Source organism: Salarias fasciatus, chromosome 6, assembly GCF_902148845.1.
Source record: "Salarias fasciatus chromosome 6, fSalaFa1.1, whole genome shotgun sequence".
Classification (NCBI taxonomy): domain Eukaryota; kingdom Metazoa; phylum Chordata; class Actinopteri; order Blenniiformes; family Blenniidae; genus Salarias; species Salarias fasciatus.
The window spans coordinates 15,474,352-15,498,194 of record NC_043750.1 but is presented as its reverse complement, the minus strand read 5'-3'; the positions used below and the strand labels follow the sequence as shown (position 1 = coordinate 15,498,194).

Genomic DNA, 23,843 nt, shown 5'->3' with positions numbered 1-23,843 from the left:
GTAAGAATGATTTGGCATCAAATCAGAGAACAGAATACGTGTTTCTGACTGGAGAGATCCTGATCGGCGCCACTTTAACTTGTCTGCAGAGCAGCTGATTTGAGAATGTGAATTTGTGATATCTGGAAAGTCCCCTGGGCCGATCATTCCTGAATGCATCACAAGAGAGCGACAGAACAATCAATCAATCAGACTATAATTGTGTTGGAAAGTCCAGTTTTCTATTGTTCTATTCAAGATTGCCATCGCATGGTCGTCCGGGTCAAGAACCGCAATGACAGAGCAAATTTAGGAGCATTTATCTCTCATTCATTCATGAAATTGTTCTTGTAAGTTTCAGAAGTTAGGGATGAGTTCTTACAATCTACGATTTACAATCACTTGATCTGAGCTCTGCCTTTTCTTCAATGTTCTCTTCTGACCCGAGACATCTTCTATCACCTCTCTTCCAGGACATGGTGGCGTGAACCAGCTCGGAGGCGTGTTTGTGAACGGCAGGCCCCTCCCCGACGTGGTCCGGCAGCGGATAGTCGAACTCGCGCACCAAGGGGTTCGGCCCTGCGATATCTCACGCCAGCTACGAGTCAGCCATGGATGCGTCAGCAAGATACTGGGCAGGTAAAGGGCGCACAAACACTCACGTAAAAAGCGTCGGTGTGGTCGACGGTGAGGCGGTGCGCTTCAGACACAGATGGCCGAGGTGCACGAAATGTCAGCCTCCTCCTCGTTTGACACCGTTTTCAACCTTGTCCTATTTGCAGAAAGTGAATCTGTGAAGTAAACTGTCCTGCGGGACAATGCAGAGCTGCATCACATGCTGTCATCTCTACCCATGGGATATTGTTTTCAGCCAGTTGTGATAAGTTGTTATTCAGAAGGAACATAAACAGGCTAAATTTAAGCTCTGTGAGGGAAATTTCAGTTTTCTTTAATTTCTTCGTCATGCTGCACCCAAGCAGCATTTTCCAGACGTTCTTGATTCATTCTCAGTTGCCTCTTTCTCCCTCCAACTCAGATTCCTCTGACTCCTCATTCTATCCTCTTTTTCTGCTATTTCACCTTCCTCTCCCCTCCCTGTATCCTGTATTTCTCATTCAACCCCTCTCAATATTTCTGTGTTTCTCCTTGCCCCCTCCTCTCTCTCCCTCTGCCTGGCTCTCCCTGTGCCTTTTCAAAGCTAAATTCAAGAGTAAATCCCTGCTCGTTCCATCCCCCGGAGAAGAAAGGGGTACAAAAGGGAAAAGATTCATCACTTTTTGGAATTAGCATCAAAATGAAAGTGGCACCATATTGCTGCACCTAAAAAAAAAAAAAAAAAAAAAAAAAAAAAGACAGAGGGAGATGGAGAATGGGAGAAAGACAAGAACAAGAGACACAATCAAAAAGGAAAAGGCATGTTAAAGAAGAAGAGTGCAGGAAAAAGGAAACGAATGAGAGACAGAGAGACCATTTGTGGGGACGGAGGGGAAGGATTAGCCACAGCGACCCTCAGCTATATCAAAAAATGTGTTGCTCATTGTTCCCCATGCCTCTCTCTCCCTTTCCTTCTCTCTCTCTCTCATCCCTTCCCTCTCTCTCTCTCTCTCTCTCTCCCTCTCTCTCTCCCCTTTCCTGGCCGTTCAACTCACTGAAGCGTTACCGTGAGGGGGAGGAGAGGGGATCGAGGGATGGAAGGAGGGAGGGAGGGTTGTTTTATCCTCTCCTCTCTGTCTCTCTGGTGCCAGCAGAACAAAAACACCAACTCCACCACAATGTGTGTGTGTGTGTGTGTGTGTGTGTGTGTGTGTGTGTGTGCGTGCATGTGTGCGTGCGTGCATTGGCTCATTGTTGCACGGATATCAATAACCACACTCGTTTATTCACCAATGATTCAGCTGTGAATAATTTAAATACTTTTCCATTTGAAAATAGATTGTTTTTCCTTTCGTCGTGTTTATACTCCAGCTGTGAAGTCAAAATGCGCAACACACACACACGCACGCACGCACGCGCACGGGCGCAAAGTCCACGTACAAACACAAAAAAGAAAGACAAGGAAGCGCACGTTTACAGGAACTCACATCTTCACAGAAAGGATTACTCTAGCGTACAGTGGAGGGAGAAAGAGAGAAAGCAGCAGGTTTAAGACTGACTGACAGCTTGCATCCACACACACAGCATCCCCCTCTTTGCTGTGTGGCGCATTTGCTGTCCTCCCACCACCCCCTGCCCCCATGGCCCTTCTGCATGCAAATACATTCATGAAATAGCCATGGTGGACACGAAACGCCTGAATCTGTGTGTGTGTGTGTGTGTGTGTGTGTGTGTGTGTGTGTGTGTGTGTGTGTGTGTGTGTGTGTGTGTGTGTGTGTGTGTGCGCCGCCCTGCCTCTTGCTACCTCTGTGTCACAATGTGAAATTGTTTAAGAAAACAGCAGCGGCAGCAGCGGCAGGGACGAGTCAGGCATCGGAGATGCTGTGACAGGTGTTTGATACGTCGACATTCAGCCATTAACTCACACTTGTATATCTGTAGCGCGATCTCCCGACGACTCAGTTATGTAACTCGCAGTGAGCATTTTATGCCGTCTTTGTTGGACAAGATAAGGTAGGATCGATGGCTTCTAAATACACTCCGAAACACTAAAACAGGCTAAAATCCGAGTGCCAAAAAAACCAATAAAATCCTCAAATGCTACAAGCGAGAGTGAAAAATATGTTTGGTAGCTCCTACAAAAGCACAAGGAAACAAGCTTTAAAAGATTCATACAACAATCAGCTCCCGTATTTTTGTGTAGTGATTAATCATAAAATATGTGGTTCTATCGAAATATTGTAATTGTCAGCCAAAAATGACATTTCAGTCACCTAAAACAACTGCAAAAGTTGTATTTTTCTGTTAAATTGTCTGGAAAATATTTCCCAGAAGTCGACAGTAATGCACAAATGCAGAATTTCATGCTGAAACCAACTGTAATGCTGGAAAATTACTGGTAAAAAGATTCTTCAGCTTCAGTTACCACTGATCCCTCCGTCAGCGTGGACAGTAGCTCTTAATTATCATGGATACATGAGTATTACTTCAGGACAGACCTGCCTGTTCCAGACACAGGACGGTGGGGCCGGTGCAGGTGGAGGAGTCGGTGGGATGTGAGGTGGTTTTTGAAGAGTCTGAATTTGAGCCAGAAAGGAGTCCTCATCACAGAGGGAAGGTCATTCCTCTGCTGGAGAGCTCAGAGGGGGGGGAAAAAAAATCAAACCTGAGTGGAACGATGTTCAAATCACCACCAGGAGAGTTGAACTAAAAAGGGCCAGTAAAACAGAAAATGTGTCTTTTACGGTGTGGATGCTGAATCTCTGGAGTCTGCTTTCTAAATGCTGAGTTCAGCAATGAAGCAGACCTCATTAGAATGACCACAAAATACACCCCGCAGTTCATATTGTCTTTCATTTGAATCAATGTAGGATTACATGTAAGCAACAGAAGAACAACTTAAACAAATTAATCTCTCCAACAAACGGAGAAGGGCTATTATCACATACTAACGGAGTCATTTTCATTGTTCTGAGATCATTTCTTTTGGGGCTTTCCGGTTCTTATAAGCAATCATTTCTGGATTTCATTGAAAATAACGTTGGACTCTCCTTCTCATACAGTTACAGTTTCAGTTGCCAAAGCAGGTTAGAGATTAATTTTCTGTGTTAAATCTGGATTGTTGTCCAAACATACAAATCATACAGTTTCCCTGTCCCGTCATTACAATCAGATATTGATTGTTTTGCACTGTTCAATCAACAGATGTAAATAGGCACTACACAAACCTACTTTTAAAAGACAATAAACTTCACTGTTAAATATGTAGCACTCAATATGCAGTATATCATAAAGGCTGATGTCAGATGAGGCCCCACAGCCATGTATATATGAGATATAGATAAGGTTTAAAATGATTAAAATGCACCAAGGGTGACAAACACTGCCACTGGAAAACACATCCCTTTTCAGAGATGCAAATACATATTTTGGATTCTACACTATTGTTTCAAAACAGATGGAAGGATGCTGATGCACTGAGTGTGGGATGCATTTGTATTTGAAGAAAATTCCCTTTTTAAGTTGGCATGGTAGAGTTTAAGCTGTTTAAATTAGCCTGTGGAACAAGATGCAATAGAAAAAAAAATCTAAATTACAAACAAGTGAAAGCACACAGCAGCTTCTTCATCAAATTCTTATTGACTTCAAAACCATGCGTCTCTTGTGTTTCCCCCTCATGACCAACACAAGCATCTTCACTTCTCTAATTGGCAGGTACTATGAAACGGGCAGTATCCGCCCCGGGGTAATCGGGGGATCCAAACCAAAGGTTGCTACACCCAAAGTGGTCGACAAGATTGCCGATTATAAACGCCAAAACCCCACCATGTTTGCCTGGGAGATCCGGGACAGGCTCCTGGCCGAGAGAGTCTGCGACAACGACAGCGTCCCCAGCGTCAGCTCCATCAACAGGTAGGCGCCTGCTGCGTACGTCTGAGCAGCAACTTATAGCAACAGGTACGGCGTGTGGGTGGAGCATCCGGCAATATAACGCCGTCTGTTTTGTGTGTGCGAGAGGAGGAGAGAGAGAGTGAAAAAGAGAATAGCAAAGAGGCCCTAGTCTCCATATGTATGAAGTGGCTGCAGCTCAGTGGTTCAACACGATGGTACAATGACAACCCTTTCCCCTGAGCATAGAGGCAGAGAGAGAGGGAGGGATGGCGAAATAAGAGAGGGAAGGAGTGAGCAAAAGAGACAGACAAAAGGGAAGGAAGGTGTGCGAGGCTAAGTGAAAAAACAGACACAAAAGGAAAGGGAAGATAGGGGAAAGGGAGGAAAGGAAATAAGAGGAGAGGAGAGGAAAAGGGAGGAGGAAAAGAGGAGAGAGGAAAGGAAGAAGGAAGAAAAGGCTTGCATGAGCAGCCAAGCAGGAAGTGTGAGGCCCCTCTGCCATGTCAGCCAGCCTGAGCCACTTCACACCCCACACACACACACACGCACACACACACACACACACACACACACACACACACACACACACACCGTTTTGCTCCCACGATGGTCATGTTCTCTCTGTCATTCAGAATCTCACACACACACACACACACACACACACACACACACACACACACACACACACACACACACACACACACACACACACACATCTGCTGGAAACCACTTCACACACACTAATATCTCCCCCGCTCTCCTCCTGCAGGATCATTCGGACTAAGGTGCAGCAGCCGCCCGGTCAAACGGGCTCAGTGTCGGCTCACAACTTAGGTATGTCGCTCCCGTGAAATCCTGTTTCCAACTGTCAAACTGTTTTGAGCAAATCTCTCTGGAGCCGACCGTGTGAGGTGAAAAGTAAACGGACTGAAGTCCTGCGCCGTCGTGGGTTCACTCTCTGTTCGATCATGTCATCTAATGAATCGCAGGTCTCACTTTCTATTGAGAAGGATTATTTTCGTGCTTTTCCTGATGTGTGAGGTCTGTGTTTGCTTTGTTTTAAGCTAAACGTCAAAAGGAGAACATAAAAAGTGAAAAGTAATCACATGATCACATTCAAGTTATAAAGAGTGCATGGGCATCGCGGAGTGTCAGTGTACTTTACACCATCAGTCACATTCACCCATTCACTCAGCACGGGAGGAGCAGAGGTTGAGTGTCTTGCTCAAAGACACTGAGACATGGCGATCGAACTGACTACCTTGGGACTGAAAGCTCTCCCAAAAGGTCCGCGGCCGTCACACACTCAGTTGCTAATGGCGAAAAATGATGGCATTCAGTGATAAAAACAAAAAGACAAAGATCATATATAAAGATAACAGTTTACAAAATGAAGATTCATCTCCATCTATAAAAACAATAAAGCAAAGCTGATTTTCCTAAGTGTCTTAAATATCCTCCTGGTGTGCCTTAATCACAATAAAACTCAACTTATAAAAATTGTTAGAGCTGTTTCGGTGCCTGACAGATAATCATAAAGAAATACAAGCTCTCTGTTCAAAAATTCAGCACATTGAAACTAACAGCACTTGTTATTTGTTTAGTATTTGTTGGTATTTGTTTAGTGAATTATCTGCATCACCAAATCCCTGCATCATGCTGGTTTTGCCTGCTGTATCTGCATTTTCCGTGGCCTCTTTGCCCAGAACTGTGCATACTCAACAGCGAATTGGTGTTATTCTAAACGATGATGGACAGAGTGGCACAGCAGAGCTTTTGTTCAACAAACAGAAAAGTACAACAACAACAAAAAAAGAAATCGAAGAGCAGATCTGAAGTCAAGTTATAATTGATTCCGTCTTTCCAAACAATGAAACGCTACACTGATATGGAAGCCAATAATTTTGTGCAACTTTTAACCCATGACTGAGCACTCACTAAAATACTTGAAAGCAAAGAATCTCAACACTTTGGACTATTTTTAGGAAGATTTTAATGGTACCAACTAAATTATTCAGCACTTACTTAGAATAAAAGGACAGAACCAATCAGGTGACGCGGGGAACCAAGTGGAAGTAAGGAGAACTTTTCCAGAGCAAAGTTACAAAACTCATCAGTGTTTATGCTGAAAAGTCAAGTTCGGCCATTATTTTGACAAAATTACAAAACTGAACAGAAGCGGCACCTAATTCAACGTGTCACACTACACATCCCTGACAAAAACGGTTAATATCTAAAATTTTAATTGATAAACTGAATTTGTCAAGTTCTCATTATTGTTTCAAAAAGAAGATAATGAACTGAAGCAAACAAAAACATGATCTCTATTCAGAATGACAGCATGAACGCTCACCAAATGTAATGAAGCCTTATATCTGTTAGAACTACGACTAAAACATTATTTCCTTTTATTTGATGAATATCTTACAGTGCAAATAAATATGATAGCCTCCCCGCCCTCGCTCTCTCTCTCTCTCTCTCTCTCTCTCTCACTTCGCACTGCAGTGGATTGTGTTTTAGTGTCTCTCATATCTTCATAATCGCACATTGTCTATTAATCTAAATTAATTTCACACGCGCTGCTCCCTGACTCCTGCCTTTTACTCACATTAAAACAGATACGGGGCACACACATACACACACCTAGATGCGCCGAGACACGCGCACGCTTACAGATTACACAGATAAATGGGTCCCACTCCCAGGCGGAAAATTGAACATTTGGATTTGCAGAATAAAAGCGTTACGTTCTGATAAAAAAAAAAAAAAGAGTGAAAAGAAAGAGAAAGGAAAATCAGATAATTGAAGTGCTAAATCAAGTGATGGGAAAAGGAGGGATATGCATTCATTATACTCTCCTTGTCGAAGGAGTAACGGCTGGAAAGGACTCTGATCCCCCGGTTCGCCTGTGTTTTTTTCTTTATTCCCCTCTCGGTCTTGTCTCTCTGTGTTTGGGGGGTCTGCTGGGAGAGAGGATTAGGTTGTCTGTCTCCACACCTTTCAGTCCCTCCTGGGATACCATACTGTCACTCAGCCCCCACGTCCGCTACCGGGGCACAGATAAGGGACCGAAGAGTGAGTGACTGTATGTTTCCGTTGGGCGCGTGTGTGTTAGGAAGGTCTCGGGATGTGTGTGTGTGTGTCACTGAAGCGGTGACAAGTATGTTGCCGTGTCGCCCGGCGAGGAACTTGTCTCCTCCAGGGGGGAGATTAGAGGAAGAGACAACACGGAGCAAAACACTAACCCAGACCTGTCCTTTGTGTTTTCTTGCCCCCCCCCCCCCCCCCCCCCCCAGCTTCCATTTAGTCTGTACGGCTGAATAAAGTTTGAGAAAGATTAAGGTGCATAGATTTGGCATTTATGAAGAGAGTAAATAAGATTTGAAATTGTTTGGGTTTTTCACTCAAGATTACTTTTTTTTGTTGGTGTTCTCCATCTTTGATGTGACGAGCAACAAAACGAACCGTCATATTTCAGATGTCGTTTCCCGCATGCCGATTTTACAGTAGCTTTTTCATCTATTAATTCTTATATTTAGCATTTAAATCACATTCATCCGTCCATCACCTGTAGCACAGGATCGCAGGGTGTTGGAGTCAGTCCCAGCTTCTACTTGTGAGAACAGCGACAGTTTGTCAGTCCATCACAGGACAAACGGCGACAGATTTTTAAATGGCATCCCCATCCATGTTATACCAAGTTCCTCTAACAGATTTTAAGATGTAGCATGTTTTGATGTGTTTCTCTAAGTATATGGGAAAATATATTCTATTATCTTCTTCTTTTTTTCACCATGCAGTGAGGCTTTCCATTGTTCTGTGTTTTCTTGGTCATCAAACCACCATGATTCAAACACTCAAACACTGATCAAAGTGGCATTGTAGGCTTGAAATTATATTCACTTTTAACTGGACTTTAAGTCGAACCCATGGTCAAGCCTAGTTTCAACTTCACTTAGTTTTGTTTTTACACTTCAGACAAAAGAAAAAAGATCCTAGATAACTGTAGAGTAACAAGTCAATTTCACTACTTGTACCAGTTTGATGCTCTTGATATGACCTGTCCTTCTCAAATTGAGAGCAGCATGTTGGCTGCAGAGTTTGTGTAAATATTATTTATGGGAAACAAACAGAGACAGTAAAACTTGAAAAATGATGGAACAGATGTAATTACCTCTTTTCTGATTTTTTTTTTATGTGTCCCATTAAACTACAGTGTGTGATCTGTCTTCAGCAACGTCTGTGGCTGCCACACAAGTCTCAGCGGTGACCAGCGACTCGGCCGGCTCCTCGTACTCCATCAGCGGCATTCTGGGAATCAGCTCAGCTGCCGACGTGGGCAAGAGGAAGAGGGACGAAGGTGAGCGAACAACTGCGCCGAGTAGATGCCTGCGATGCTGCAGACTGTTGAATATTTAGGCTGAAAGGTCCTTTTTTTTTCCTATGTGCACCTATAAAACAAATACATCAACACACTGTCTGATGATGGGCAGCTTGAAGACCTCCTTCGCCCCCACAGAGGCTTTGAAGCTCAGATGGAAAAAAAAAAAAAAAAAAAACCCAGTGAAGACCATTGACAGATGTGTGTGTGTGTATGCGTGTGTACACTGTGGGAGCTCGAAGCCAAATATCTTCATTCAGAAGCCCAGATTTGTTTACTAACAGTGCTTCACTGGAGAGCATCCTGAGAAGTCGGTTTATGCATGCACTATTGATCATAGACGCTGTCATACCGGATCGATGTTGCATGTTAATGGAAGCCCCGAGCTTGTGTTTTTATGTTTTTGTAAGTGTGTGGTAAGCCCATACATGTACTGTATGTTCATATTTGTGTTTGCGGGGTGTGCGTACATATGTGCATGATTACGAGTGTGTATGTGGTGGAGTCAGTGGCATTAAAAAGCCATCACACAGACGGTCTCCTGCGGTAAATGAGACAGGACCAGATGTCGAAGCCAGGGGGGGTGACAGAGTGCCACTGGGGGCTGTTTCTCCCTCTCTCTCTCACACATACACACACCCACACACACATACAGTAGGGGATACAGTAGAGCTTTTCCCACAGCCAATGAATTTTCAGAAGAGTCCAGCAGGTTCCAGGTGAATCCCAGGTGCACCTTGATATGCTCGGATGCAGCCCACTTACCCATCAGTGGACCACAAAGACTTTAGACCTAACACAGACAAAGACATGCACACATGCATATATTTTAGCGCACAAAGGATCAACCTTTATCTCACTGTTTGAACTTAACAATTTCTGCCCCAGTAGAGCTGACTTCACTTTAAAGCCTGGACAAAAGAAGCCTTAAAAAATAAATAAATAAATAAATCAAACGTTTAGAGAGCAAAGAATGACAAAGTTTGCTGAAGTAGAAAAATAGACATTAGAACACTTAGTCAAAATAGACCGTATGGGGGATGTGAAATGTTTGATTTCTCATATTTCTGCTCCTCTTAAGTCACCGAGTGAAGCACCCAAATCCTTTAAATGCAAAAATCACTGACTTCCTTTCTGTGCACAATAAGTTGTCATGAATTTAATATTTAAAAATAAGAAGTAAATAAGATTTTTTTTTTTGGGAGGGGGGGGGGGGGGTTATAATTTGCTCTGCTCTATTATTGCCTCGCTGCTCAGAATGACTGGTGATTGACCTTCTGATGGTGTTTAATCTGAACGGAACATTATGCTACTGTTTACTGTATATATGGCTCTATACAGCATAACATGGGTCTGCCTCTCTTTAAAGTAATCTCTTATTGATAAGAATAATATCAATGATATGCAATTACATGAATGCATCCCACATTGTTATGTGCGCTAATGTCTTCAGCAAAGTCTCTGTGGTCAGAGCTCCAGTTGAAGGAAAAGATCTGTAACCTAATTAGCAGCATCATTGTTTTGCTTTGTTCTTTATGTGCACGACATGCTGTACCATGTACCCCACGTGTGGATATGCCTCCTGTGTTTCCTCTGACCGGACTTCGGGTGTCACGATTTAAATCAAAGCATCAGGTCTCTTCACGTTTCGCTGGAGTGCTGGGAGAGCATCCTTGGGGCGTCGCGTCGCTCCCTCCTGTCACGTTTCGCTTGTGTGTTTTATCTGCAGTGTTCTTGTGGCAGAGGTCTGCACGGCTGGCTCTGTGGTCTAATTAACAGCATTGCTAATCACAGCTTCCATTAGAGCAGCCCCCGCTGGATAATGACACACACACACAGCAAGGGGCGACAGGGGGGAACAGCATGCACTGACATGGACAGACAAACGCGGCGCGCACACACACACACACACACACACACACACACACACACATACACACACATAGTGTAGACATTCTTCGACACACATGACATAAACACGCTACAGTCATTAATAATCTTAACATAATCAGACAATTACACCGAACCTCGGATTCTTCTAGGCAAAAATGTGTTTGGTTAATTCATGAAAATAAAAAAAAGCATTTTCTCCAGATCTATAGGTGCTTTTAGTGATTCTGAAGTTCAGAATGAAGCTTTAGGAAAGCATGAGATTGCAGTTTCTAGATAAACTAAAAGCAATTGTTGAGACTAAAAAATAAAAAGTAAACTAAGGTAACTGAAGTAGGAGGGTTCTTAGCAGCCCCAATATCTAGTTTTGCATGTTTTTATGCCATCTGCTGTATATTCATGCGTGGGCGTGAGCACGCAGGAAACTCCTCGTCACCTATAAAGTCACAAACAACAGCTGCGCAAGTGAAAGTGGGAAAACAGGAAGGCAAAGTGTGTGAGTGTGTGTGCGTGTGTGTGTGTGCGCACACATATTTATAGGAGTGTGTGGCGCTAAAGCCCTGTGCTGACCTTTGCCCTCAGCCAAAGCGAGGGGAAGTAGGGGGGTGAGTCAGGGCAGAATGGAGATGAATAGGTCTGAATGAAAGAACTTGACTTGTGGGGCCAAAAGGGGACTATTGTACTTAAACCTATTCTCTTAAACATGGATCATGTATGCGTGTATGTGTGTATGTGTGTGTGTGGTTGTTGATATCAATATGGAACCAAGGACATTCAGGGCGATCACTTAAGTAACTTGATCAATCCACTGTGAAACTGTAGGTTGCGTGTAAATACATGATGCAGCTGTAATTTCCTTGAAGAATGAGTACTTTGAATGGCATTTACCCAGAATGCCAAGTTGACCTCTCACCCCATTGTGCATCCACTGTGACATGCAGCAGCTTACCAAATAAAAGACTCTGGGAGTAAGCAAGAGATGAAGGAGGGAGGGAATCTCCGCCCTTCACCCTGGGCTCCTCTCAGCGCCTCCTCCTCCTCCGCCAAAACTTTGATCTCTGGAGTCAAGATAGGACTCACAAACACACAGACACACACACACACAGACACACACACACACACACACACACACACACACACACACACACACACACACACACACACACACACACACACACACACAGGGGCTATGAGGTCAGACTCACGACCCTTGTTCTATCAGGACAACAATCTATGTCAAGTGCAACAAGATGCACGGTGGTGGTGTCTTCTGCATTTGCCGCTGCAGGACACCAGGCGACAACTCATCTACGTCCAGAGGGAATTTAATAATTCAACTGTTTCTAGGCTGTTAGAAAAAATAGGAAAGGTTGGCTGAGACAGAGGGAGGTGGTAATGGTGAGGGAGAACCAGGAGGAAGAGCGAGGAAGAGAGGGAGGGAGAGAGAGAGAGAGAGAGAGAGAGAGAGAGAGAGAGAGAGAGAGACGGAGAAGGCGGAAGAGGAAAAAAAGGCAGAAAGGAGAGAACAATAAGGGCTCATTGTTTGTTTTGTTCTGCTCTGAAAAAGAGGGAAGAGAAGCATTTCCCTTCTGAGACTGAATCACAGAGATAGAGGCAGCTGCGTGTGTGTGTGTGTGTGTGTGTGTGTGTGTGTGTGTGTGTGTGTGTGCGTGCCTGTGTGTCCAACAGTGAATAGGATTTAACCCGTCACGGCAATGAGTTTCTTTACCCATCCACGGATACAATGAGACCAGCCGGATATCAAGTCGCACACCCACCCACACCCACAGCCATAGAAACATGCACACGCATGCACACTTACACACATTCATTCAGATAAACGGACAACACTGATTATCATAAGTTAAGAGCTTTGTTCTTACTGCTTGATTACAGTAGGTCCTTCTTCATCCTGTCACTCTGCGGTCCTTTGTGGATGTTCCACCATGACAGGTTTGGGTCAGTCTTTCAGTGTGTGTGTGTGTGTGTGTGTGTGTGTGTGTGTGTGTGTGTGTGTGTGTGTGTGTGTGTGTGTGTGTGTGTGTGTGTGTGCGCGCAACAGAGAAAGCAGAAAGCAATAAGCTGGCTGAAATGGTGCCATCAGAGCTACATGATTGATCAATTGAATTCCATCATGGGGACTGGCCGGTGGGATTAAATGGGTTGCCGTGGGTTACCAGGCTAAAGCATCATACCGGCTTTATCTCCCCTCTGATTGGTCTGTCACCAGAGACCTGGACCATACACTCACACTGCTACCGGCATCTGTATATGAGTGTGTGTGTGTGTGTGTGCGAGTGAAAGAGAGATTATGATCAAGGAGTGTGTTTGTGAGAGAGTGGGTGAAAGAGGTTTTGTGTTGTGAAAACGTATCGAGAGGTTTTTGTGAGTTGCACACTCGTCTTTCAGTGTCGGCTAGATACGAGTCGAAGATGTAACTTTTACTGCAAGCCTTCAGAATACACGAAGAACATCAATGATGCGCTTGGAGAACCATTGTGTGATCAATTTTAGCATAAAACTAACCTAAAACTGTGAAATTGGTGATCACTGTGTCTTTAAATATCCGATTATTCCTTGTAAATTCACAAAACACTGAAAATGTACGGCAAATGAACAGCATTTTTTCACTTAAAGTGCTTTAAAATGTTAGTCTCAGAAACACATGTACACATAAATGCATGCACGCAGAGACACACGGTCACAGATGCCATGCAAAGTGTTCAATGCAAACTTACACCAATTTTTTTTCACAGTTTCTAGCTTTTATTCAGTGTCAAGACGGAGCATGGGCCCCAAAAAGTCAAAATAGAGAAGGTTTCTCACCAAACCGCACATTGGCAGCTTTTCTCATTAAACTTTGATCTAACTACTATAGTTTTGTTCACACGCATCAAATTTTTGTTTTCTTAACAACTCCTCAAAGGAGGACTCCAACCCTTGAAGTTATTGTAAAATCTGGGATTATGCTTTGAAGATTTCCAGTTTGTGATTAATCTGTACATGGGAAGATTACTTCAGTTAAAAAAAAACCCTGAGAAAACATTGCACTGACTTTAAAACATAATGCAACTGTATACGAACATGAAAAAAAAGAACTTGTGTTGGTTGTTGACGTGTTGTTCTTGGTTTACGCAGCATTTCAACCAATTTCAGCTGAAATCTCACTTGATCCAATTATGTCAAAATGGAACAAACAGGTTTGAAGACTGGAAGGTTGAAAATGAACAAATATTGATGGGAAATTCAAGTGAGATTACTGTGAACCAAACTCATCAATTCTCTTCCATCTATGTCAACTGCTACCGATGTCCACCCATCCATCCATCCATCTTCCATACCGCTTAATCCTGCTCAGGGTCGTGGAGAACCAGAGCCAATCCCAGAGAACTGTGGGCGAGGGCAGGAAACACCCTGGACAGTCACCCGTCCATCACAGGGCAAACGCAGAGAGACAGACAAACACACACTCATAGTCACACCTCGGGGCAATTTAGGGTCACCAGTTAACCTCATATGCATCTTCTTTTGGCTGTGGGAGGAAGCCGGAGTAATTGGAGGAAAATGCACTCACACAGGGAGAATATGCAAACTCTGCACAGGTATGCATTATGTGCAATAATGTTTTTTAATTGTAGTGGAGATGTCTTTGTGGCTGTCAAGGCATTTATGGCACAGCTGCTGAGTCCAAGACAAATTTCTCTAAGTGGGACAATAAAGCATATTGTACTGTATTGTACTGTACAATGTTGACACAATCAACATTTTATTGTTTCTAATCATTTATTTTAAGTATTTTTTTTAAGGTTTGGTCAAAATTTAACAATGTATTTTATGCATGAGTTTCTCGGTGCTCACTTAATACTGTTTATTTTTAAAGATGGATGAATGTATAGTCGGATGGATAGATTGAAAATTTTTGATGTTGATCTGCTTCCTTTAATGCCACTCAATTCAACAATGTTTAAGTCTAAAGATTAAATGGTAAAAAGCTATAGATATTTTTTCTCAATCCATCCATCACGAGCAATGTGGGGTTAAGCGTTTTGCTCAAGGACATTTCGACATGTAGAACTGAACCTGCAACTTTCCGATTGAGAGACCAGTCCACCAACGGAGCCACAGTCACCCATCAAGCCGCCTTGTATGAAGCAAAAGGTTGTAGTCAAACGATCAATAATAAAGGGAAGAAAAACCTTTGTAATATCGGACCTGATTTACATACATCCAGTATAAATCTGGATAAATAGCTGTTTTTCATTGGCATGCAAATTAAAAGTCAACAACATCAAGTAACAAAAAACATGAGGGCTTTGAGTCCACTAAAGTGATCTGATGGAAACAGTATTACTACGGTTTGTTTTCTTGCGTTTCTCCCGTCATGGTCAGACATATCAGAGTGTCACAGAAAATTTGCATTAAATGGAAAAAAAATAAAACCACAATCTGTGGATTACAAATAAAGCCAGAACTATGGGACAAAGAAAAGCAACAGAAAATATTTAGAAATATTGCAAGAACTGAAAATGATACAACTTAGAAAATAATTTATCACGAAGTCTGCAAATAAAAGTTGTGGCAGTCTGGCTGTGAAAGTGCCTCTGAATACAGCAGCATTGGAACACATGCCCAATATTCCATATCTGTAAGGTAAACATGCTAAATTAATCATGCATGTTACGTATTTTGCACGCTGCACAATCCCATTAGCAGACCGGCTTCCACTTGCGTGTGTGTGCATCATTTCATACATGCAAACCTTCAGCATATCAGGCCTGTATTCTTAAAATATTGTACAATCAACCACCCAAGAATCAAAAACGATCTCCTCCTCAAGAGGGTCGGATTTCTACACTTACACAAAGACATAGTAAACAATCAGACAAAGAGGTTTTATGAGTGTCCGTCACTCCGTCAACCACAGCCAATCGAAGATTTTTCCAATAATCAGTGGCACGGATACAGGATCTCCTGTCAAGATCTTGATAATTACACAAGTGAATGCAGACAAGTGCTCATTATAGCTAAACGTCCACAGCTAGTTTATTAATTGACTTAAGGAGCTTTTAAGGTGAAAACTGGCCAACAAACCTTAATCAGTGAAAAAGCATCTATATTTCCATCATTGATTTGGGATCAATCTAAAAACTACTATAAAACCCAAATGAGGTTAAAAACAATTAGATGATATTAAATGCGATCGCACTGAAACAATTGTTGTAAAATTTCTATTTTTTTTTACTTACTTTACGCCCGTCCTTCTCTATTTTCTTTCTTTCATTCTGCTTATTCTTTGAGACTACAATCTGGCACAAATGAATCTGTATTTTCAGTCCAAATGGAAAAAAAAGAGAAAAATATATATATATTTGACAGCCCCCTCCCCCTCTTCACCCGTCCGTCATATCACTACCCCGGACACACATTCACACAAATACGCACACTTTCACACACCAAACACACAGTGACCCCCAGGACTAAAATAGGCTCTCAGGAGCGGTTTGGAGCAATGAATTGGCTCTATAGCGGGGGATTTTCACCCTCATCCCCTTTTTCTCTTTATCTTTTTCGCTCGTTCTCTCTTTTCTAATCATTTGTGGGCCGCGACTCTTCAGAGTTCTTATAATTGTCTCGTTCAGTCCCTCAGCTTTGCAATAACTGCAGGATACGAGAGCTCACAGTCTAATACTGATACTGCAGCAATATATATTTGTGTGTCTGTGTGTGTATGAGTGATACGACAAGAACTGTGTGTATATATATGAGAGGAGAGAAGCTACTTTTGAGAGATCAAGGAGGAGAGGCAGCATATGCTTTGTAATGGATTGCATTTGTGTAGCATTTTCCCGGACTCTCCACCATCGAAGAAGTCCCTCAGTCTGAGACCAGTTCACTGGAGTTCATCTGAGTTCACTGACTTTTCGTTTCACATTTGTCCTGATTTGTATCGCCGTGCCTTCCCCCATCCCTGCATTTTATGCAAACCAGTTGACCGAGATTTTCGTTCTGCCCAAATGAAGTCAATGAATATCATGAATTAACAGTCCTCCTAACCTTGCTGTTGTCCTTTCTACGCAGGCTTGCAGGAGTCGCCACTGGCCAATGGGCATGGCCACAGTGGTCGGGATTTCCTGAGAAAGCAGATGAGGGGGGAGCTGTTCTCGCCGCAGCAGATCGAGGTACTGGACCGCCTCTTTGACAGACAGCCGTCCTGTCCAATCCAATCCAGCTCTGACCTCTATGTGAGCGCTGACTCTGGCAAGGTAAGGGCAAGGCATCTCGCAGGCTATGGGCTGAGGCTTAGTTTGGAAAGTGGGATTTGATGAAAAGCAGGGTGAAAGCAGGAGGCAAAGGCTGGTTTGTGTGGCGGCACCTCATGGCCCACCAGATAAAGTGCAGCCTTTTAGCTCACAGTTGGTCTGTTGACCAGTCAGATATCCAGTGTTACTGCTGAGCTCAGCCAAGTTCAGTCCAATGTTGATTTCTAATACTTCAATAGTATGTTTGTTGTAACATTTCTCCCTGAGTATAAAGATGATAAAAATAAGTGTGGTGGTATCCTACACATATATTTTTTTGTTGTTCCAAAAAGACGAAAAGCAAAAATGAACTAACAAGAAACTCCTTGGTATCTGAAATCTGATACATTCTGGTTTTAGCACAATATACCAGGATAAAATTTGACAGATTTTTGATCAACTTAACCACAGTGACATTACATCGTGACAACATGAATATCCACTGCAGAATCAAATATAGATTTAATGATACCCAAAACAAGACATTATTTGACCATGCATAACTTCCGGCTCCAACATCCAGCGGTGTTAAAGGACCAGTGTGTGGAGTTTTGGGGAAACGATCATAGTGATTACACAATTTGAAGTAATAAGTCAAGTTCTAGTTACATTTATATGGATAAACAATAACAAAATTAATTCAAATTTAGGTAAGAAGACAAGAGCTGTAACTGTAATGCATTAATTTCAAAGAATCACAGCACACATTTAATCATGCTTTATTTTACAAATTTAGGATGAAATATTTCTCTGTGCACATGGGAACTTTCTTTTTATCTCTCAGCACACTGATCATACTAAAGCACCAACCGCAGCTAGTAGTCTAATGGATGAAACAGATGAGAGCAAGTGTCTTGGACTGGTTGATGGAAAGTTTTCACTTTGTTTAGTTTACTTTTGTAGTTTATGAAAATTACCTTAATGCTAACCATCACAGATGATCGAGTCAACATTAAGTTTATTCAGAGTGTCATTTTCTAACAGCTTTAATCTAAATACACAAACCTATTCTCGAGGAAGACAAATACCAAAAACACAATGTAAAACCAAGCAACATGATAAAACTGATGTACCTGCATTTATTGTTGATCATCCAACAGCGACCCTGGTTACAGTGTCTCCAGTAGCAGTACTGACAAACTTTTACATAAATAAACAAATTATGGATCTGACATCACATTCTAGAGCTAGAATTCTTAGGTTCTCTAAAGATCAAATGGTGAAGCGTTTGGTCTCAGCTCTGAGTGCAACAGGATTAAAAAGGAGAGCAATGCAAACTAAATGAAACATTTTTTTTTTGCTTCTGGTGAACCGAAGTGTGTGAACGGCACACTCAGTCTGACCACTGCTACTGAAATGTCAAGAGAGTTCAAGTAAGCAATGAACACAGAGAGAACTTTCTTCTACTGATGTGTGGTTTTCCTATTTCCATGACGGTACATCCTGGTACAGATGCAATCTTGTGCCGCTGACTTGGCAGATCTTCACTTCACCTACATGCCTGATTCTTTCTCTGACCGCCGTGTGGATCACTTCTCTGTGCTTTGAGCTTAAAAGCCTGCCTGCTATGCCTTGCCATGCCATGCCATGCCAAACTACCAGCAAATAAAACTGGTCACATCGCACAGCAAAATTCAACCTTCAAAAACAACACACAAACAACGCAGTTGATCTGAAAATGTCAGCATGAGATTGTTCTTTTCTTTTTCTTTATGCTTGACGGACAGCAGTGAGCGACTGATCTGATGGTGTGATGAGACCCAGTCAGGCCTGCTGTATTGACGTTACTCTAATCCGGTCGCACGGCAGGGGTTAATGAGCGTATTGACCAGGCTGTCATTATGACCTCACTTCCTGCTGCTCGGGGAGGAAGATAGAGCTGTTGGCAGCTTGATGCGTCTCCTGAGGTACATACAGCGTATGCATGCTCCTGGCATGTCAGAAATGAAAAAAAAGAAGAGAAAACCTAGAGCGAGAAAAGAGGCATCTGCGTTGTCTTAATGTTGCATTGAAATTGACCTCTCGCCCTTTCCCAGCAGTAAATTAATGTAAATGTGAGTGGAATAGACAGGTGTAAGTGGTACGCTGAATAACAAAATGACAACAAGCTATCATTTGCATTCTCTCTACATTCTCTCAAATGCCTCCTAATCCGCGGCCCTCCGGTCAAAATTAGGAAGAATATTTTGCCAATGTCTCAAAATGACACTTTTGTTTCCGCAATCTTAAAACATAACCCCGCTTCTGTTTATTTATTCAGCCAGTGTCAAGGGCAAGAGGACAAATACACTTTAGTGGAGAAATAGTAAAAGGAAACACAAATAGGTTGCAGCCTTAGACCTACAGGGCAGAGTTTGGCTTTTTAACCCATTCTCTTCCCGCTGACCGACACGGGGACTGGAGTGGCACAGGGCGAGAGGTCGACAGGGATTGGCCGGAGTAGCTCTATAGTCTCAAGACGATAATACCCATGATTCATAGATCAGTGTCCTGTCTGAGCCCAGTCAAGCCACTGGGGTCGCAGTCTGGGGTAGTGCCTTTAAACTGCAGGTCGAGGTGGGGTCAAACTGGCTTTTGGAACTGCATTACGGAGAGATCCCAATGCACACACACACAGACACACACACACACAAATCCACATCAGTATCTGTCCCTCCACCTCCGCCAACCCCTCCTTTTCCCAGAGGGAATGATTGACAGTCACACCCTTAACAATGACAGACTGACAGCCACTGCTCAGCCTCTTTGGTATGTGGATCAAGGTATGTGTGTGTGTTTGTGTGTGTGTGGGAGCCAAGATTGGTGGGGTTGCGGTCAAGGAGGGTCACGTTGCGCTGTGACTGACATTCCTAAAAGCGAGTGACAGACTTGGCCCTGCTGGTTGTATTGTTCAAGGGCTGCATTTCAGACAGCGTGAGGCGAGGGAGTGAGAAAAAAGTGAAAAACAAAAAGGTGTGAGGGGCTCACTTTCAGGTTTGAACAGCACAAGATTCACTAACATGTTGTGATTTCAGTGCTTAAAATCAAGCTCCTTAGTATTTTAAGCGCTGTGGCACAGAAATTCAAGCCTCATTTATTATTTCCCTGATCCAACTTGAATAGACAAAAAGTAAAATTGCTCACGTTCCACAAGCAAATCTTATTTTATCTGTCACCAGTAGTTACTCTTTATATCCAGTTTGTCTCAGACCTTTTCTCTATCTTTCTTCACTAACAAGCCATCCTTTTATCTCATCTCCCTCTCCTGCTCTTGTTCCTCCTCTCCCTGTAGTCTATTAAGCCGCGCTATTAATTTATGTGTGCGTGCTCGTATGTGTGTATGCATGTGTGCCTGTCAGAGAGAGTTCATTTGAATTTCCCTTCAATCACTTCCTATTACCCAGGTGATAAATCAGTCGGGCTGACGGCGCCCCCACTCATCAGCGCCGCCCTGGGTCCAAATGCCCGTCCCAGTCCCGACCAGTGGGTTATACTGGTATACAGGGAAACAAAAAAGGCTGACAGAGTCCTAACTTTACTTACGTGGGATCTATAAACAGACCGTTTCATGCCAATGCTCTGTTTGCAGCATCATCTCTGACAGCTCTAGTCAGCCTTGATCTCAAGGACAGAGTGCAGTTTATATTGGCCCACTGTGTGCGAATAACCGATTCAAACGAAACCACATCGAGCGCGGCTGATATTTGATAATAACACACTCACTTTCCAGCCATCCGGCTTCAACACGAAATAGCTACGTTCGACTCTCAACAACACAACAACAACAACAACATGTTCACACCGACAGACATTTTAGAAATACAGATTCATATAACATGCATGTGACTGTACGCTTAAAGGAAACAGGAGAACCAGGTAAGAGCCTGCACACAGGGAGAACATGCAAGTCTCACAATGACAGATCCTCATGCACAAAATAGATAAAACATAAGCATCCCAATCGCTACACTGCTGTGCACCACCTTCATCTGCTGCAAAAAGAAGTCTGCAATATGGCATCATTTTTTTAATATAAAGTAATTACAGTACTCTGCTTCCATTTTGTGCCAGCTCATCTTTTTTTAACACTCTTATTTTTCACATTTCTGATTTTCCTTTTCAACTTTTTCCTTTTTCAACATTTTAGACAGCAACAGCTTCATAAGCGTTTAATTAAAACAGCAAAAACACAAAAGAAAAGGTACAGAAATCCTGGAAAGGACCAGGAACCCGAAAGCAAGTAAAACTCTAAACTTGAACCTTCTTCCTCAAATCTTTTGTATTTCCTGTAAGTAAATCAGTGTCTGCTTGCCATTAAGTATTGTCACTTTTGAGGATGACGACTTTATTACTGGTTTTGATTTTTCTAGAAGATTTGCTTACAGGAAAAAAAAAAAAAAAAAAAAAATCACAGAATAAACAAAAATGACTGATTTGCAAGTGTTTAATTACTTCTCTTCAAATAGAGTCCCGGTCTAGAAACAATGATTAATCATCAGTGCAATTTTAACCACCTTGATTACTGAAGAAGAAATGCTAACCCAATTTTTGACTGGAAATGTATTAAGTTTTGCGGCGTCTCCCCAGAGTTGAGGTCCATGTGGGTCGTCTGTCTGGAAATGAATATCCTCCCCGCTGCTGCCACGCTCAGTTTGAGCACAGATAAATTCCTTCCCCGCAATCCCTGTCTCAGTTTGTGGGCCACTGAGGGAATTGTATTTGTTTATAGTCAAGCCTTTTTCCATCAGGACTACACAAGACAGTGTGGCGCATGGAGTGGGAGATGGAGAAACCGGGAGCTATTTGGAGAAAGGAGGAAAAGGGGAAATACTATTATGCAAATGCTGCAAGCCAACTGGATGTGTGTGTGTGTGTGTGCGCGCATGTGTGTGTTGCGTGTGTTTGTGGGTGTCCCGTTTAGACCTCATCTGTTATTGATGTGAAATTTGGACCAAACCATTACCTGCCTACATCTGAGTCAGCAGACCAGCCTGCTGTGTGTGTGCACGCATCTGTGTGTGTGTGCATGAGATTTAGACCAAGTACAGCAACAAATAAATATGATTTACTGATGTGTTGCTTTTGTGCTTTACGACCTGGAATGTTATTTACTTCCGCTGACTGACAGATTTTTAATTCTGAAATTGTTGTATGATGGCCTAAAGTAGCTCCAAGTTAACAGTTTAGGTCAGTTTATTGATAAAATGCAAAAAAAGACCAAGTTTACATGAAGACCGCTGATCAAAGATAGAGGTAGTTTCATCGTTTCTTCACGTTACTCGACTCGAGGTTGTCTCATGACTAAATCCTCTCAGAAGTAAGACTTTTTTGGTGAAGTCTGATACAATATTCTCTTTGTCGTTCATCCTGCAGTCTGCTTTCTTTAATCTTCTCACTTCCATCTCTTGTCCTTCCTTTGTTCCCCCTGTCCAGATGTTCTTCCTTCAAGCTCGTTTCTGCTTTTGACCTACTCTCTCGGTACCAGGCTTCCTCTGGCACCTTTTCTCCTAACCTTCCATCCCGCCCCATTCAACTCCTCCCCACCCGGCACCACCAACCCCCAAAACCCAACCCCTCCGCAGCCCGGCAGCTGCGTCCCTCCTCTTTGATGAGGGCTGATGGCGTTGTATGAGCGCTGGAATTGACAACATTTACGGGGGCGAATGAGAATGATCCATCTTCCTTAGCAGGCCTGTCACCCCACTGGCCAAACTTCATCATGGCCAATTACCACGGCAGACCCCTTCTTCTCTGCCGCTGCCGCCTGGCCCCCATTTACACATGGATACATGGAAATATTAGATGCCATTATAATAAGACAGAGTGTGGCCAAGTGAGGAGGAGAGAGGGAGGGAGGCGTTGCTGGGATAGAATGAATGATTGGGTTAAAAACAAAAAACTACAGGTGTGATGGGTGTGATGTAAGACAAAAAGGGGCTTAAAAAAATGTGAAGTCAAACATGAGAGAGCGAGAAAGAGGGATAGAGACAGAGAGAGAGAGAGAGGGATAGATACAGAGAGAGAGAGAGAGAGAGAGAGAGAGAGAAAGGGGGGGAGATCTGTAGTAAGCTCTTATTTGGCAGGTCACAGTCCAGTGGTTGTGTTGTGCGCTGACGAGCACAGGGGTGTTTAAGAGGTCAGTGAGCACAAACACACGCCTACACTTACACATCCACACACACACAGATGCAGACGTATTAAAAGGGTCAGCGCGAAACGCTCACCTCATCACCTAAAGGAAATTCTGATTGGTGCCATTAGTGTACACACACACACACACACACACACACACACACACACACACACACACACACACACACACACACACACACACACAATGACTTTCTAGGCATTTGACCAGCAGACCTGATTCAATTGCTTTGAGATGTCCAGGCTTTAATGTTCCCGTAACTGTTTCAATGATCATTTCCTAAATACTATCAAAACATATTAAAATGTTTTTGACACTTTTTGTCCAAACCAATAATGCTTCCAACACACTATATTGGGAACAGTTTGTTGGTTGAAAATACTTTGCAGTTTGCAATTTGCAGGGTGAAAATCACAACCTGTGAAACCTGAAATATATATCCTGAGATATATTTCTCTAATTTTTCCAAAAGATGCTTCATGATAAATATTTAATGACAAAACTTCAAAAGTAAATATAAAGATTCAACTTATGTATGTAAAAATACTTAATTACTCTAAAGGAACTTGTCTTTCACTCATGAGGATACTAGATCTTGCTGTAATTTCATTTTGACGGCATACAGGAGGTCAGGCTGCCTGGTCAGAATGTCTTCCTGCTGGAAGGCTTATTAATACAC

The 23,843-nt window shown here is 42.8% G+C and overlaps 1 protein-coding gene across 4 annotated transcripts in view; it reads left to right on the top strand.

Moving 5' to 3' along the window:
• Positions 1-23,843, top strand: part of pax5 (paired box 5) — a 52,980-nt gene that overhangs the window by 13,459 nt on the left and 15,678 nt on the right. The window contains exons 2-6 of one of the 4 annotated variants that reach the window (XM_030093063.1): positions 453-618; positions 4,288-4,485; positions 5,234-5,298; positions 8,699-8,824; positions 16,814-16,914. In XM_030093063.1, coding sequence (XP_029948923.1) covers positions 453-618; positions 4,288-4,485; positions 5,234-5,298; positions 8,699-8,824; positions 16,814-16,914 — 656 coding nt within the window. Of the gene's footprint in view, positions 1-452; positions 619-4,287; positions 4,486-5,233; positions 5,299-8,680; positions 8,825-16,813; positions 16,999-23,843 lie in introns of all 4 variants that reach the window. The other 3 variants (XM_030093061.1, XM_030093062.1, XM_030093060.1) reach the window with 3 other exon arrangements.